This window comes from Psittacula echo (assembly GCF_963264785.1).
Source record: "Psittacula echo genome assembly, chromosome: 7".
Lineage (NCBI taxonomy): Eukaryota > Metazoa > Chordata > Aves > Psittaciformes > Psittacidae > Psittacula > Psittacula echo.
The window spans coordinates 27,662,322-27,681,510 of NC_137740.1; the positions used below are offsets into that span (position 1 = coordinate 27,662,322).

Here is a 19,189-nt window from a genome sequence, read left to right on the forward strand (position 1 = left end):
TCCTCCCCATCTCAAAGGCTACTATTTAATTTCCTATATTGTGTTTCTTTATAGTTATTCAGAAGTAAATCTTATCAGGAAGACCCTTATGTGGTAGCCTAAGTTAGTTTAGTACCAGAACACTTATGATCAGTAAATGTAACCATATATTGCTAACTATTTCTTAGCATTACTCTTGCAGGAAGAAAGTATTATATCAGCAGCCATTATAGACTACTTTTGACTCTTTATAACTGAATATTCATTTTAGGTGGGATCCTATATGGCTTGCACTGCTCACTATGCACCATGATAATTTTCTAACTTGCCTGCTCAATGAAGTACTAGGCTCAAGAGTCTAGTTGTAGACAACCATACCTACCAATGGAGAAATGAGTCATCTTGTAAACTGTGCACAGCTCCCTACACAAAGTGGTGCTTTAGTAACGAACTATTACTATAATATGTGTACATGTGCCATTAAGAACCGGATTAAGACCACAAATATGTTTCACAGAGGTCAGTGGGAAAATTCCCCAAACACAGGATGATCCACTCCAAATTACATGACCAAAATATCACATCACCCAAAGCATCACTATGATGTGAGGAGTTCCTTATCTTAACACTGGCACTACCACTGGGTCATAAGCCCAAAGAGTTTCACACCAACTGGGCAGCCAGAGCCTTTCTCACCTTAAACAGAGAAGCCATCCAGTGACACCAAGATGCTCCACGTTTCCTCATTCTTCCCAGCTCTCCTAATCAAACTTGCCTAAGCTTGGGCAAGTTTCCCTACCCATTTGTGTCCTACCCTCATTGCAATAAACTTGACAATAACACAGAGGTTATCTGGTAAAAGAACAGCTTCACCACATGCTCTGGTGCCTTGGCTTTGGAAGAATTAAGATGTGGTTGGACTCTGCTGTATTTTAAAAGGGAAGGAAACAGTTCCTCTAGTAATCAGCAGCACCATCACACACAACAGCCAGAGTATGCCTGTGAATTAAGTGTCACTGACTTTAATGGGTGCTGCTTTTTGAACTGAAAGCTGTAAACCAGTAGTAAGGCCAACCATCCTTGCCTCACTGTGCTACATACAGATGAGGCTGTCCATTAGAGACCTGAGCTTAGCTGGCCCCAGGGCTCAGGCAAGCACCACTGCTCAAAATCCAGACAGCCTCCCCATTAGATGTTCCTTCCCACCTATAGGTAAATATATGCTGACTACATTTTATGGCCTCAGATACAAAATCCTCATTTGTAACATGATCTGGAAGTATCTGCCAAGGTAGACACTTTGTTATCAAGAGTTAACAGCACCTTAATTAACTTCAAGGCTGCCCCATGCCTTACCATGTATGCAGGCATTGTCCTCAGCTTATTTTAAGAAGGAGCAAGAAAGAACATCCAGGTATTATGCCAAAAGCCTCTTTCTCAATTATTCCTGTTATATTACTAACCCATTGTGACTGACTAAAGGCTAAAGCTCCAAAAGCTGCAGCCTGAAGCCATGTATTTAAGTTGGTTTCTTGGTATATGCTGACTTGACTTACTCCTGCAACTGCAGGCTCCCTATTATCTTTAACTTCAAGGTAATTTTTTGGCTACTTGCTGTTTCTCTGTTTCAGGAAAGCAACTCAAATGTGTGATTCCTAAGAGACAAATCTGATAAATTGTTCTGTCTTCAGCTGGTTCCTGCTAGTATATGGAGTACTGAAATACTAAAAATATAATACAAAGAACAAACAGTAAAGTTTTGAAATGAAAATATTAAACACACTAGAAGCCAAAAAATGGGCCTTTTAAAAAGTTTAGGGTATAAACCAGATTGTCTCAGATTCCTGCTGCCAGGATAAGCACGCTGTTCTGAAAACACCTCTTTTCACCTCTTGGCAGCAACTTTTCACCTGAAAATACTGAAAGAAATCTAAAGATTTTGATGCAAAGTTTTATAGACCTTGACAAGGAAAACATGATTCTCAATGCCACAGAGTGTTACCAAGTCCTAACTCTGAGCTTCTCATCTCATTGTTAGACACTACTACTTGTCTTCTTCCCTTCTCCTTGTTTTAACAGAAGCAATGGTATTTAATTTAATCCACCCAGAAGCAACGACGGAGTCAGCAGCTGATATACAGCTAGTGCTGGTTAGAACTTGGAATTACTGTTTTGTGAAGAATGTCAACATTTTGACATTTGTTGCTATTCTAAGGGTAGAAAGGAACTGCATATTCATCTGGAAATTTTGAAATGTCATGTTGAAATCGCAAATTCAACTCTGAATCTTGGAATTTCACCTTTTATTTCATTTTACATTAGCTTTATGGGTTTTTTTATTCATTAAATGCCAAAGTAGAATATTTCAAGTAAGCTTTTTTCATTTTACTTGGGTTTGCTTTATTTTAGTATTTTAAAAGTATGGGAAGCTACTGTCTCACACTGATAGAAAACCAACTTCAACCATCATTTTACAAAGTCTCTGAACCCCATACAGTGGAAATTTTCAATAAGTGACTTTTGGGAAGAGGACACTTGCGTGGAGAGATGAGATTTTTGGGGAGAATACACACAAAGGGAGACAGACAGTGCACAGCAAGTTGCCTGCCTTTCCCCACAAGCAAAAAGCAATGCTAAGAAAGAATATATCCCTGTGACAGCAGGAGGGAATCTGGCATATTGCATTTATTCATCTGCAGAGAACAGTCGCTAGATTAACAGCAAACAGCAAGAGCATTAGTCTCAGTTCAAACGCAAGTGCCGAAGGTATCTACTTTATGTGAGTGATGGTAGGCTGTAAAAATTATTAAACCAGTACAAGAGAAGTGCATCAGTCATAGCAAAGGACACTGGTGAGCAGATGTTGCTGAGGCAAAAATGAAACTTCCAAGTGAATGCCTCCATCACAGGTATTAAATCAGTGGAAAAGCTGACAAAAGCTGCGTAAAATGAGAAAAAAGTAAGCTGTCACAGTCCCCTCTTGGGCACTGCAAGTTTCATGAGACCATGTCAATGCCATGTCAATGCTGGTGGCAGCAGGCTGCAAAGAAACACCACCTCCAGCAGTTCTGAAACAATGCAGTGGTTGAGGTCTGCTAATCATGAGTGGCCACCACCACCTAAATCATGCCAAACGCATAAGCTGCCTTGTTAATTTTACCTCCTAATTTCCAGCTGTCTTCCTACTTTATTGCCACAGCACTTACCTAGAACAGTACACAACACTGAACGGCTGTCTGAAGAGAAGGTCATGCTCCATATATGCACCAATACTTGTATATGTGTAAATGGGGACAATGTGACCCATGGCTGGTGTGAACTCTGGTGACAACTCTGCTGCTGTTCCTACAGAAATCCCCACCACCTACCACCCAGAGTCAGGGAACATGACTTGTACCATGTCAGTAAGAACAGACACAGCTACCAAAGGGACACTGCTCCCTTGTTCCTTCCAACAAATCCACAGCAAAGGAGCATGGATTTGGATGTTGCAGTAAATCAGAGCTACAAGAAATTTTTGCCCTCCCCAAATCGGCAGATAGCTCTCAAGAGATGAGTGGTTTTGTTAAGATTTCCACCATTCTGGACCAAACCCGCAAGCTATCTCAAGTGATTTCAATGGCATCCAGTCTGGATGCTGAAAGTGTGCAGGTCCCTTTACAAAGGAATGTGGTTCCCCAGGCCTTTGAGTACATTCAGAAAGAGGAAGGAGAATACAGAGGATCTCAGATCTAGGAAGAAGAGACCTCCCAGCTGTCGACAGTGGCCACCCCTCAAATATACCAGGAGACACATGAGGTCCCTGAAAGGTCCACAAAGCCACCTGGGGTACACACAATAGTGTCTCAAAAACACTCAAACATGACCAAGAACAGTGAAAGTACCTAGACCTATTTGGAGATATGAGACCTTGACAAGGATGTTTGGTATCCTAAGCAGTTCAGCACAGAAACATTTGATGACAGCTGAGCTGGTCAGTGGTGGGAATTTCATCAACTCTATTTTAGCCACAGGGCAAACTTGCAGGAATTCTCTATGTCAGAAACTGGCTTTGCCATTTTGTTTTTCCTGCTGTGGACATCTTGGTGCCAGAAATCAGTGTACCTAATGAGTCACCATGGTCTTATGCTCTCTGGCCTTTGGGAGGGGCTTCAGATTTTGACTTGGTCTGAACTGGCACAGCATCGCTGGCAAAAAGTATGAGAGCACCCAGTCGTGTCACATGTTTCTGTGATGGTCTCATGACAACTCTGCTGCTGTTCCTACAGAAATCCCCACCACCTACCACCCTGAGGAGACAGCTCCTGAGGTTTTTGGTCAGGAATGCCCTTGAGGCACATGAAGGTTTAAATAAGGACATGCACTCCACCAGTTAATTTCCTAAGTGGGACTTGGGCATTAATGCTAGACAGGGTGATACAAAAGGCTAAAATACACAGAGATTTCACATACGTGACTCTCACTTCCATAACTGGCCCAAAGACCAGAATACAACATTGCACTATGTATGAGTAAAACTCATTGTTCTCAGTGAGCGTTAAGAACCAGTGCAGATTATTTGCTGTTCCCATACCAATCCAGATTTTGGATCAGCAGCAACTTCAGCATGATTAGTAAGCAGCAAAAAACACAGAGCCACGGTACCACAAACCAGTTCCTAGCCAAAATGCAAAATATAAACTTTTTCTTTTTTATTTTATTTTTTTATTTTACCCTTTAAAAGCCCTAAACAAATTTAATGAAAAATTTTACCTCTCACAGTGATGGATCATTGAGATCATTGTATGCATTAGAATTAAGGACCACGAACTTCTAATCTGAGATGGATTTGTTACAACATCCTTAGTATTTTGAACACAGAATGCATTCAAGAGTAAGAATGCCCTTTTCTGAATACACTTAGAAATTGTTTTATATTTTGAGACGATTCCCTTGCAAGAAGAAAGATTCCTAAAGGTCTTCTTGCATTTTACGTGATATGCATTAATGCACACTTCTTACGCTGGCTCTCAAGTCAATTTCCTTAACTGAAAGGCCTCAAACCAACCTTGAAAAGGCAAAACACAATGAAATGCAGAAGCCAGTATGTAGGAAATATGTCAAAGTTCACACTGTAGCCAACAAGTCAAATTACACTGACAATTCTCCCCATCAGGTATCTGTTCTAATATAAACTTCCTTCTTATTCTCCTTTAAATAAACTATTTCCAAAAGTTGATTTTATGAATGAGCTCCTCTGCAAAAAAAAGAGCATGTGGGAAAAATGGACAACACTGCATCACTAGCAAAGTATACAGCGTTTTATTATTGAGCATCTCCTGTTAAGATCACCTTTGATTCTTCACCAATTACACTGCGTATGTTACGAAGCAGAGATTAAGCAGAGTTTGCCACCAGTATGTTAGAGAAGAGTTGTAAGTTCAAAAGTGAAATAGGTAATAATGCAGATATTTAGCAAGCTGAAAGGGAAAGAAAGGGAGCCTGGTTTGCAGAAAAACTGAAATTATTTTTATAGAGATATATAAGAAACACTTCTGCATGCTGCATGGTATTTGAAATGCCACGTGCATACATACAAACAGATATATATATATATATATAAAAAAATATATATACACATGAAACCCCAAACTTAAACTAAATTAAACTGTCCTTATAACTTTGTAATGCAAATGAGACTAACAGGCTTGTGCTGTTTGTGGTTCGAGATGATTTGTATTTCCATACAGATGCTGAGTGAACTAAAGTTTTTCAATTTTTTATATATATAAGCCTACTTTTATCTATAAAAGTCTAAATATGGATCTGCTGTACCTCAGCATTTCCTCAGTGAGTCCACTGGAACCACAGCAATTACACCAGTTAAGGCTATGTGCAGATTTCTTACCTTTCACTACTTTCCGATCTAAGCTCTATACCAAGTACCTGCACAGCCGAGAGTCTATTACTTCTCTTCCCACTCCTAGCTCCTTGGTAAGGAAGGGGAAGAAAAGATAAAAAGCAGTTTCTTAGCTGCTAGTAGATAATATTTCAAGGACTTCTGTAACGTACTGCCCTCTCTAAACTGCCTGAAGAAACATCTTTGCCTTCAAAAGTTCCCAGTGTCAGGAAATCTCAAATTCAGGCAAAACAGTCTGTGTGCTGCTAGTGAAGGAAATGTGAAAAGGACAGACTTTTTGCTATGTGTCAGAAGCTTTTCCCCTCTTCCCTGTGAGCACCCACAATCTGATGAGCAGCTGAGATGAGACAGGGTGGGCCTGAGCAGTGACGGGTTCACTGCCTTCCTGCCTGGGCTTGGCTGTTCTCACCCTTTGGTGGAGTCCAAGCTCATCATACACTATGAGGATCCCACAAAGCTAAAGCACTGTGTATCCCCAGAGCCGTGATAGGGACAGCCACCAACAGAAGTGACAAAAGCCAGCCAGTGTCAGTTTGGGTGGAGAAACCAGGCAGACCAGTTTAGCTTTCTATTTCAGTTGGCTTCTCTTTATAAGGATCAGGCACCGGTTCAAGTGGATAGAGGCCACCTCGGCGTATCATCACTTGAGAGGAAAATCAGAGCTGAGCTCTGTGGGAACTCATTTCCATGTGGTTTCAGCGATAAGTGATTTTTGAACAGCAACACACTAGAGGTCAACCTCTGCAATCGCTGTGAACCACAATCAAAACCAGCCTCCTGTGTACCTCCTATCTGCCTAAGGAGAGGAAGGATTTGTCTGGTGAACAGAGCTATCCACAAGCACATGGAGTTCCCAGCCTCTCATTTGATCTTGGGTATGCCCAGAAGGAAGGACCCAAGTGTAACAATGGCATACAGAGGTATGGCCAGTGAACTCCGATGGTAGCAGCATGTCAGAGGGATGAAACCTCGCTTCTGCCCACCAGGTGATGCCACACCCCCACATGTGATGCCATCTCATCCTTCAAGGCTGACAGTGTTTCTATGTTCCCACAAAAGCCTCATTTCAAAGCAGACAAGAGTTCCCTATTTCCAGCTTTTAAGAAGCCATGCAGAGGGAGACCTGCCCAAGCCCTTGCAAGTGCCACTGAACCCCGCCAGGCTGCCTTTCAGGAACAGCCCAAGGGCATGTTCAGCCCTGTGGCTCTCCACTCCTCCAAGAAGTCTGGTGAACACTCGCATCTCCTACCTTTTGCTGCAGCGCAGGTGGCTGTGGGGCCAGCACGGGGTCGGTGATGTAGGTCTTCTTCGTGCCGGGTGGCTGGTAGAGCCCAGGAGGAGCCTGGCCCACGGTGTTACTAGCAGGATACGCTGGCTCAGCCTTCCAGGAGCTCTGTGGCACGTAGGGTGCTTCGGAGCCGTTCCTCCCCCCGTATCCCCCATAGTAGGGGTCTTGGTAGCGGCCCTGTGGAGGTGCATAGCCATAGACAGGCTCCGAGGGCCGGGCAGGCGGTGGGGCATAGCCATAATCAGGCCCGTGTGGCTGTGGAGTGCCATACTGTGGGGTGCTGGGCAGGCGGGTCGACGGGGGAGTGTAGGACTGGCTGGGCCCCAGGCTGCCATAGTGCACGGGCTGCGGGCCAGGTGGTTGGTAGTGCGGGCTGGGCTGTGCTGTCCTCACCTGGACATTGAAGGCTGGGCGGCTGGGAGTAGAGGCTGTGGCATAGGGGGCCGGCACTGGTTGTGGTTTCAGGGTGCCAACGGGAGTGACCGGGATGGGTGCTGGCTGGCCCGGGCCCTTGGCAGTGGACTTCTTGGTGGCCGTGAGGGGAGGCTGGTTGGGGATGATCATCCGCTTGTGGCCAGTGACAGGGGTGGACACAGATGGAGGGGTGGCGGCGGAGCTGCTCAAGGTGCCGGAGCCCTAGGGAGCAAGAAAAGAGAGCCGCAGCGTCAGCAGGAGGGGCGTCAGGTCGAGCAGTGAGGAGTTAAGTGGAAATGGGGTTTTACACTAACATCTGTGCAGCGACTCAAACTGCTTAGGAAAGCAGGAATGTGCCTGAGACCACACGTTATAAAATGGTAATAGGAACCTTTCCCTTCTCTGATAGAACAGGGATGGCGCCGTGGCAGCTGAGCAGAACTGTCGTGCACAGCGTTTCGTTTCTCGTTGGAGTTTTCCCCTCCACCTTCAAACAAACTAAACCCTAATAAACGCAAGAAAAACGGAGACTCACTGGAGAATAATTAGGGGAAAACCCATTCATTCCTGTGAAAATGAGAGTATTTAGAAAAAGAGCGAAAATGAGATTACAGTCTCTACGCAGACATGAAAATCCTTGGCTCTCTAGAGCGCTTGTAGGGTACTGCTCTCAATACCAGAGCTTCTTTAACAATGCAGGAGGCAGCAGACTGGGATGGCCTAAAACCAGATCCCAAGACTTAAGAATTAACATAGATCAAAGCAAAATATGGAGATGTCCCTGTCCCTGCTCTAAGCACTGCTGGTTGAAAGCCTGGAGTGACCCCAGAGAAGGCAAATGTTTCGCATGGCTCATTAAAGGGCAAAAAGTGGGTCAGGATTCCTGAGAGCTTCAGAAGTCAGCTCCCACCACAGCAGCTATGCAACCCTGTACTAGCACCCCAGGCACACCAGCCAGAGAAGAGGCTAACAACAAGTGCCACCACTTCCTGTGATTTGGCCACCAAATAAAGATTTAGTGCAGTGACACTGTCCTAATAGGTATTGTACATACTTCTGTGTAATGTACTTCTTTGTCTGTCTTGCCTCTTACTTAAAATCCACGTCCAAAAACACCAGCATGAAAGGACATCTTTGTTAAAGAGCTAACAATGTGAAATAGTTCCTGAAGAACACTGAAGATGACCCTTAAGTCTATTCAGTAAATCAAAGAAGAGCAAACTTGAATTTCTGAAGTTCAGGATTAGATAAAATTTATTGCTTCTCTATTTTCCTTTATTCTGAAAAAGTACCTGAATTTCCTGCCTTCCTATCCAGAGATCCATTAAAGTGAAGACAGTTTGGCAGTATTTCTTTGACGTTTTACTTAGTGACATAGCTATATGAGGTTATCTATCATTGAAAACTCCTGGGCTTGATCTCACCCATGGTAATCCATAGCACCCATAGCTTGATAATCTACAAGCAGCTCAAAGTCAGACCAGCTCAGCCTCCACCAATGGTTGTCACCTTTACCTAAATGACTGATCTTGCATTTGTTCCCAAGTGTTCCTGCTTTACACAAGTACCCTGACCTCTCCCTACATCCCCATCGCCCTCTTGCTGGGATCGCTGGACAGGGGAGAGAGAGAGAGAGGCTCACTCAAGCACACACCCTCAAGCACAGGCTCTCCTAGGACCAGAGAAATCCTTTGCCTGGTCAGCAGGTGGCGGCAATAAATTGCTGCCAAACCAACCCAGGCCAGTGGCTGGGGAGGGACTTAATCACCCATTTCTCTGGGCCTCCAAGGGTACCAAACTCACCTTCCACCGAAGGTGAGATAAAGGCAGACACCCCCAACCATTTGGCAATCACCACATATGAAGAAAAGGGAGGTAAGTGCAAGTCACTCAACTTCTAATTCACAGCCCACAAGCAAGTCTAGCAAAGGAATAACGAAGCTCTGTTACCTGTTTGGTAGCTCTTCCCACTAATGCGTCCAAATACATTTTTGTTGATGCATTGTTACAGACCTTAGCCCTGCAATTACACCTTCAGGACAAACCTTCCATGAGAGTAAACCTTCCACAAAGAGTCACTATAAATGAGAAAACAAAACAAAACAAAGCCCAGGCAAATAAGAGCATCAATTTGTTTTGAGAGACAAAAAAGGTGTGTACACAGAGGTGGGGAACAATAAGGCAGCAAACCTTTGCTGGAGGAAAAACATCTCAATGTGTTAAAACCCTGACTTTGCCAACAGATCCAGTAGTACAAGGCAGTACATGGACAGACTGAAGAGATTTTGAAACTGAGAGCAAGGAAGAGCTGAAGTATGTCTCAGTTGAACTGCACAGACAGAGACAGGTTAAAGGTCTGTAGCCCTCCATTAATATTGCCCGATTCTTCTATTTCTGAAACACCTGGTAAGGAACAGCAAATCGTCCATTCCTCTGTGTGTGCACAACTGCAGCAGCACTCATTGCTAGCAAGAAAATTTGCTTTCTGTCAGAATTATTCTCACGTGTCACCTTAGCATTTATGCCTGGGAGTGCTAGAAACTTCCCCATTTCCTCACCTATTTCATTCCTGTAAATGACAGTAGTTTGTCCACTTACTGTAATGGGATGAAAGGTCCACAATGCGGCACTGTGTAATTACCACCAGAAAAATATTTTTCTTTTCCATGTGAAGAAGGAGAAAATAGATAATGTTTTAAAGACAATGGGCTATCAGGGATGAGGGAGGAAAGTCCAAACCAAAACAACATAAATGAGCCCTATTTATATATTATGTTTCTGAACACAGACAGTGGAAGCAGGTGACAGATCGCTAGTAAAGCTCTTGCAATGGAAGTCACTTCACCTAATGTGTTGATGCCAGTCCCCTGCATCCCCTGGACTGGAACACAACTTAAGAATGAATGATAACTCCTGTCTCAAAAACCTGCCTGCCTATTGACTGCCACTCTGAAAGGCCCTGAGCAGCTCTCATGTTTGACGCTACAAAGAGAATGAGCTGAAAGTCTCCTCTCCTGCACCAGTGAAGGAAGAGCAAGCTGCGGGTGCCTGGGACAGAAACCAAGCTTTGCCATCAGCTTTACAGAAAAGGCTCAAGCTAACAAGTACTGGCTGCATTGTGGCATTCAAACCACAGGCTGCCTTGAGGAGGAGGAAGTTTGCATCAGTAGGAGTCCCCAGAGGCACCCTTTGTGACTCATTCTGAATTCCTCTGAGGGTGCTGGGCAAGAGTGTGATGAAATCTGGGCTTTAGGGAGAGGAAGAGCGTGCAAGGCTAGTTAATGTGGTGTAGCAGAGAAATGGGACAGGTTAGAGGGAATTTGACACTACTGGAGCACTTATGATTTATGGGGACACAAACTGGCTGCAGCTCCTGACCAAGGGCACAGGTGAGGTATCACCATAAATCCGCTGCCCTGTTGCCTGCAAAAGAGAAGGATGGCCACAGTCCAGCCTTCTGTAGCTCCAGCCATGTACTCAAGTATCACCCCAGGCTTAAACCTCTAGATTATTAATGCATTAAGGAAAGACTTTATAAATGCACATGAGCTATGGACAAGATTCTTCCTCTGAAGACAAGCATGTGCGGAAGGTTGAGAAAAGGGTACTTAGATACCACAGGGAAGAGTGATTTCAACAGATGTCTGGAAGGCACTAGGAGGATAGGAGGGACTGTTGAGGCTATAAAGATACCTGGTAGATAGAGAGGGAGTAATGAAGAGAAAGCTGGGAAGGGCTACCTGTATCACTGGGTGCAGTCCTAGCAAAATAGATGACTGTCACAGATGTTTTATCCAAATGAGTTCACAGAACTTGTACTAGCGTAATGAAGTAGATGCATCCAAAAGCACTTCAAAGTGATAACCCAGAAGTATGAAAACAAGTAGAAATAGGAGAAAGAAAAAAGAGAAAAAGAGTGGATTCACAGGAGTACAGGCATCCCTTACTCCAGCAGCTCCTGGACAGCTCATTTCAAAACTGTATTGCATTTGCAAGTGACCATTGCAGCCAAACACGCTCTCTGACACACTCTAAGGGCTGTTTTCAGAGGAAGACAGGCTTTCCTCTGCTCACCATGCACTACATGAAACTGTCTGACACACTTCACAAGTGTAAATTAGAACCACGCTACTTACCATCAACCCTTCTTGCAAATTCATATTTGCAAAGAGAGTAAACTAGAAACCCCAGGTGCTGATAACGCAGAGTTGTTAAGAGAAACTAGAGTAGGAAGGAGTTAAATTCAGAACCTGATCTACCACAAGCATTGTAATACAAAATCTTTTTCTTTTTTTTTTTTTTTTTTAATGGGGAAAGCACAAGAGCCTTGTTTAAACACCGATGGAAGTATCTAAACGTACTGCCTCTTCTACAAATGAATTACCCAGCAGTTCAAATAAAGGTGAACTAATACTGACAAAATCAAGTAAAATTCAATCAATGTGGGAGTTAAAAAAACCTAAAAGAATTCTCCTAAAAAAAGTTACCATGTGTAACCATGAGGGGAATCATTTTGCTTGGTAACTCCTGCCCTGCCTTCTTACTTGCATTGGAAGATTATAAACATTTGCATGAGTTTCTTGTATGAGAAGTCCAGGGTTTTGAGATAAACCTGTGCTATCCTAGGGATCTGAATGTCAAAGCTGAGTGTCTGGATTCAAAGTTACCCTGTGTGGGAAAACCCCAGATCCCGACTGTGTGATTCTGCATTCTGTAGAAATGATTTATAAGATCTTAAATCAAATTCAAGGCTAGGTTGGACAAAGCCTTGGGTGACATGGTTTAGTGTGAGGTGTCCCTGCCCATGGCAGGGGGGTTGGAACTAGATGATCTTAAGGTCCTTTCCAACCCTAAGTATTCTATGATTCTATGAAATTCAGTGTATACAACTAAAAAGTCATCATGTACATACTATGGATTAAAGCTGTTCTTCTACAGAAATTATCCTATAATTATATACCTTTTGTCAGGGTTCAATCTTAAGAAAAAAAAAGTGCACAATAGCTATAATCTACAGCACGAGCATGATTCTATAAGATCAAGTGGAACTCTTTGGAAAATTACTTCATTCTCCTTTTATTTTGTGCAATTGTATTTTCTATAGAATACCTTCAGTTACTCAGTTTCACAGACTGGATCAAAAATGCCAACATAAAGTTTATCACATTCTATTCAATTCTCCAGGCATTTTTCATAAAGGTACAGCTGAATAGCTTTAGCCCTTTAGCTGTCAAATTACCACATAAAAAGATGCATTACTCCAACTCAGTGGTTTTCAACCTTTATGCTCGGCAGCCCCCAACTGTTTTTCAGGAGAGACAAACTCCTTTACAGAGAGTGTTAATCTACTGACAATAAACACGGGTTTTTAAGTTACCTTTCACTGAATTCTTCTTTGTTACCTCAGGAGTGATCATGGACTGTCAGGGTTTGCAGAGCACAGGTTGAGAACCATGGCTCTATCTATGGCCGCCTTTTTCAAGCATTTCAGTCACTCAAGACAGGAGTGAAACAACCCTTCTTCCTCGAAAGGCAGAAAGCTAGAAACTACCGGCAGGCAGAACGCAGGGTGCAGCATTCTTAGGGGGCTGCCAGTTCACAGTGCCAGTGCAGCATCTCCCTTGGCCACTCTTCTTCATGGTCCACTGACACAAGCCTGACTGAAACACAGGGACAGCTCAGGCATGTGCCAGCTGAAAACTTTTAAGTATCATTCAGTGGTGGTGGTGGTTGGAAGCCTGGGTGGGAAAGGCTTTGAAGGGTGGAAAATTAACTTGGCTTCTCCTAACACAGTGGATTGGCATTCACCTTGGCTAGCTGGAGGTGCTTAAAGCTCTCTGTGTGAAATACTTCTCTACAGGGTCATTTATCCCATTCTAATATTGAAATCTAAAATAGGGAAGATGAATCATCCACTGGAGGAATCTACTTCACTGACTGTAAAAGAAGCATAAAAACAGCCAAGAGAAGTCACTGAATATTTAGACAGCACAAGTTAGTAGAGACAAATTCCACAATAAGCAGGTAATTTTGATGTGACTGTAAGAAGCACAGATATCTTTTCCCTGCATTAAGTGCACTGCCACTCAAGCTCACCTAGTGACGTGCACCAAGGAGATTCCTGAGTGCCAGTAGCTCAGATGATCAGTCAGGACCCTGCCACACCATGCAGTCAACGCAAGACCCAGGAACTAGGCTGCAAATGCACTTCTCATGTATGAAGAGGTATGACATGGGTGGGCTGCCCTTCCCCACCTCCTTTTCTGCCTCTGTGCAGTGACTCCTGCTGGAACTGGAGCTGCTGCCTTGCCAGGAGCAGCAGCTGGGCTGATCTTCCCTCCTGCCTGAGATCCCAGCTCCCCCTCAATCTGGGAAGGATAACCTCAGAGAAGAATCAAATACTGTGCTTTGAAACTTGGGCCTTTAGGTACCTGCAAATGTAAACAGGCATTTTACGGAGTTTCCTGATGCGCAGACACAGCTAACTCCTGCTGACTTCAAATTCTGTATTTGAACAAGCCGCCTTGCTAGTGATAATGTACAGCCAGGTTCCCCTGAACATATCCTCTTCTTCAGTCTGAATTAACATCTAAGTGAAAAAGAGAAATCTGGCCTTGCATTTGGGACTTGCAGATGCCTGGAGTCCTTGTAGAGCTCCAGCTGGGTTGCTGAATGTCCAGAGATTCTGGACAGATGCACTTCTCCTGTTCAGCATACCTGATGCATTTTCAATATTCAGGATTTTCTGGCCTTTATTATAACGTCCAGATAGTAGGCCAAACACACTGAGGACACGTCGGTCCACTTTGCACTTGCAGCAGGGCACACAGCTCAGTTACAAACACAGATTTCTTTAGGTGTCAAAATGCCCTTAGAAGCTGGTCCAAAATTTTGAAGTCAGCTCCAAAGCCTTAAAACCCTCAGCTAAAACATGCTTATAATCAGATGAAGCTTTTCTTTATAGTTTCATAATTCTCTCTTTTCTAGCTTACAGCTGACAAATGTATGTCACAGAGGCATGGGCTACGCACAGGTCAGCAGTCATACTCATACTTCCCAGACGTGTTTATATGGCATTTAGCTTGCTGGCTTGATCACCAGAAGCTATCAAGGTATTCAAACGGATTGCTCCTAAGCGTTTTACCAAAAGAAGAGAAGAAATCTAATAAAGTGTTCATCTCTGGTTCTCAGATGAAGAGAATACCTTACAGATGCCATAAAGCATTACAAGAACACAACTGCTTCTGAGCTTTGATCTGTTTTTCAGCTGCTACCGCAGGTGGAAAAGGAGTCAACAGAGTTGTTAATGTTTCTGTTCACAACCTCTTCTGTACTCCTTGTGATGGCCCAGCTTGAAACACAAGGGAGAAGGTGGTGCACAAAAGAAAAAGTGATAAAAACTTGACCTCCAATATTTTCTCAGGGAAAACTTTTCCTTTCAGAAGTGATGTGTGCAGTTATAGACATACACCTTGGTTCAGCATTCAGTATGGGTGTCAAGTGTTTTAGGCAATCTGGGTTTCCACTTTCAAACACTCCATTAATTCCAAAGAGCCTGAACACATCTGAAAAGTTTGGTCTCCAAAACACAACAGCGTTATGCCAAGGAAGAATTTTGCTTTTCCTTTTCAGTTTCATATTTAATCTTTTACTTGTTTACCCCAATACTATCACTGCGATGACTGCTATGAACTTTTTTATGTGTTTTTCCCTTTCTGTTGAGTGATCATCGTATTTATGAGGAGGATTATGTGAGAGACCAGTTTTAAAAGACGTGCAAACAATTCACCTGAATACTTTTAGCTCTGTTGGACAGTCGAAGGCCACCATTTTAGCTTAATTCATTGAAAGGGCTAGCTATGATTAAAATTCTCCTATTTAAGCAATTCCACTTGACCAGTTCAAATGCCATAGCAACTTCATCTACAAGAATATCTGATATCAGCACAAGAAATAGCTGTCAAAAATTCCAGAAGATGCCAGTTATAAGAAGTTAAATGTTTTCTGACATTTAATCCCAATTCATCTTGGGATATTTCTGTAATTTCCCACTCTCATCACTAAAATAACAAATTTGCACCAGTCTGGACCTCAGGAGCATGCAATGGCAGCCCCTTGCACTAGCTTAATCAGTGGCACATCAACTCTAGCAATAAATTACGTGAGGAGCTGTGCACCACAGCCCTTTGGTTACATCAAAACGCAGAACTACTGAATACAGTCCTGGAACAGGAGACCACAAAAAGGGTAGAGTGGAACCATGTGAAGACAAGTCATTATGTGCATGGAGCAGTGAAACTAAGTTCCTTAATGATCACCTTCTCTAAGGCTGAGCAACACAGGAATGTCCAAAGCATTTCCATTCAGCAAACTGGGCCCTTCTAACAGGCTGAACAAGTCTCCTTGCTTAATTTAGGCAAAATGTTGTCCTGTTTGACAATGGGGAAGCCCCCATTACACCTATAAATAAGAATGTTGGGTAAGCCAAATATTTTTATGACTTTTGCTATTACTAAGCTAGTGAGGCTTGAAGTATCATAATTACACTGTCCACAGACTTAAAAACATTTTTTTCTTCCTTTTATAAATTGCTATTTGTAATGAAAAAGAAGCTCACGTGCATGATAAATACGGGCAGGTTAGAGGGTTATGTAGATTGTGCTGCTATCCATGCATGTGCCTCATGATTATAAAAAAATGGATTTAAAAGGTATAACGTAAGACGTGTGAGGGGAAGAGATGTGCACCTGTGAGTGACAGGACAAAGAACATGTATTCATGTAGTCTTCTGGAGAAGTTTTTTGCTGCTTACAAGGAAAAGGTATCATTTTCCATTGTGTCTTGAACAACAGATTTAAAGAACAGTCCAAAAACTCTATAAAAGCTTCTCATTTTCTACCAAATCGCGAAGGAGTTTTAGAGTGTTTATAGAGTATGCAAGCTTTCTGCCTTTATTAATTCTAGAGAACATAAAAAGAGTGTGCATATGCACAAATAAAATAATATGAAATACATATGCACTCAGACACTACTTGGTTTGTGTTACTCGTAATTTGTTTATGATTCCAATTATTTGCTGCATTGCTTGCATTTATAACCTATTTATCTTTTCCAAATTCCAAAACCCTATTTAACCAGATTTAAAAAATTATTCTTCCAGAGGGCATAAACATTTTCAAATGTTAGTATTGTCTCTATTTCCTGTGAAAGCCATGTGTTTTTATTCTTCTTTTCCCCACGTTTTAAACCCTGTGCAAATAGTCATACAGAAGAGCAGAAGCATCAGCGAACAATTCCGTGTTCATACAACATCTGCTTTCTTATGGTTCACTTGAGGTCCAGAACCCACCGTCATCTGCCAATATTTTTAGTGGGCTCCAAAATGATTCAAGTTAGTAACTTGAGTGGTTAGCAGCAGAGAAAAACTATACAGCCTCACCAAAAAAATTACAGCTCAACCAAAAAAAAACCATAAAAGACAGGCAGATGTGACAGAAAGGTTATTTTCCCATTAGGTCCAATGTACACCTTTCCAAAAGGCTGACAAGCTCCAACAACAGGTCAAATTTAACTGTTTTCCCAGATGGCTCCTTCTGGGAAATGGAGTGGAACATTCCCTCATTTATCCGTCTGCCTGCGTTATCACTGCTGACTGAAATACCTTAGTCTTTCCACAATATTACGACTCAAAGTATGATGTTGAGAAATCTGATTGGAAAAGTTTTCTTTCACCTGCTGTAGCTTTTAAATATTATTATATAGGTATATAAACACATACACAAAGATACATATAACATACCTACTGCAACATGTCTTGTTAAAACACCAGGACAGTACTGTAACAAGTCATGAAAGTGAAAGAAAGCACATTAATTTATAGCACAAGAAAAAATGCCATCTGTACCACAGAAATACTCAAGTATAAAACAATATAGAAAGAGTATTTTTAAATTAAAGTATTAATTCAGAATTATCAGTTTCCTCACTATTTTCCTCTCTTCAGAGAGAACATATCATGATATTAAATGTATGGTTAATAAAATATTTACTCAAAAGACACATTGATAAAAATTTATAATCATAACAGTATTGCTCTAAAAAGTCTGTGTAAAGCAATGTCAAATGCACGGCCTCCCCAGGCTTGTTCTGTTGCAAATGGCATTATAAATTAATCCAGTTTTCATAAATATGCCTTGAGGAAACAAAACCACAAATAGCCATTTTAAGTTTTAATATAAAAAGCACACAAAAAACCCCCCCAAAGAACAAAAATATCTTCTCTTCATTCTTAACCAGAACACAAGAGCTGTGTTTTTAACGACTGATATTGCTGAATAGGTCATCAAGTATTACCTAATGAGTCTGATTACCTTATGATTTATAATTCTCTTTGCTTACGCTGTTCTTAGACCAAACATCCATCTGATTAGGTTAAGGTTATCACAGTCACAGAATATGCTTTAATACTTCTTGCTGCCTGAATTACATTTTTTTAAAAGTGCTTGTATCAAGCCAGATTCTGATCTCAGTGATACTGGTGCCAGCTTCAGCACATCTGTTAACTCCAGCAGATTTACTCCAAACACTCTAGCTATTGCAGATCAGGATTTGGCCTACGACTGTCTCTGAATTTTGAGGGTTTTTCTCCCCACTGGGAATACAGCAGAGGGTTTCTATGCAAACTGTAACAAATCCTGCAGATCTAACCTGCTCCAGGCAATAATCACTCGCTTTGCAAAAATCTCAACATCTAAGATCTTGGCAATTCATACTGCTACAACTTGAACAAAAGCAAATGAAATTTACAATCGAGGCTAAACATAACCTGCATCAGACTAAACCTTAGCACCTCGAGGCACTCAGCTCGGCACATAACAGCAACAGCATCGATCAGTCTAGCTCTTAAACCAGCCATGCACCTTGACCTGTGCACCTATCCACAAACACTTTTGCATTAGGAATTAAAAACAAGCATGCTAATTCAAAACAAACAGACATATCCTCCCTCTCTCCTCACTTCCTTCCTTGTGGTGGATGTATAAATGCATACTGATGGCTACTGGGATTTATAGCCTAACTGATTTTGACATTTTTAACTTCAGAATTTGAAACAGTGACTTTCTAACCCTGGGGCAGGAGTGCTAAATGCTAAAAACCCTTGGACTAGGGAGTATTAATTTAGTCCTTCTGAGCAGCTTGGATTCAACAACATTCTAACAAGAGCTCAATGCTCTCCAAAACTCAGCAGTGGACGCCCAAAAAACTGCAAGGAATTTTGGATCCAAAACAGAGTGTCGTGGCTTTCATTCTTGTTTGTCACAGGTCAAATTAAGTTTCAGACCTGAACTTGAGGGGAGTGGAGAGAATTCAGGTCTGGATCTGAATTTACAGCAGGATTAAATCATATTTCAATTTTAGCCCGCAATGCATGGGTTTTTTTTGTTGTTTGTTTTTTTTTTTCCCCTTGTGGTTCATGATGTATTCGTATTTTAAGAAAAAACAAACATGCACGGAGCAAACGTTCTGGCATCACAAGTCATCAATAAATCTCTTTTCCACAACAACCCAAAAGAATTCACTGCAGGACCCAATTGTTAAAACACAAAGCA

The 19,189-nt window shown here is 42.2% G+C and overlaps 1 protein-coding gene across 5 annotated transcripts in view; it reads right to left on the bottom strand.

Annotated features, from left to right (window-relative positions):
• The window catches only part of LPP (LIM domain containing preferred translocation partner in lipoma), a 342,496-nt gene that overhangs the window by 114,699 nt on the left and 208,608 nt on the right, over positions 1-19,189 (bottom strand). For 4 of the 5 annotated variants that reach the window (XM_080623381.1, XM_080623382.1, XM_080623383.1 and 1 more), the window contains one exon: positions 7,128-7,802. In XM_080623381.1, coding sequence (XP_080479507.1) covers positions 7,128-7,802 — 675 coding nt within the window. The remainder of the gene's footprint in view (positions 1-7,127; positions 7,803-19,189) is intronic. The other variant, XM_080623385.1, reaches the window with a different exon arrangement.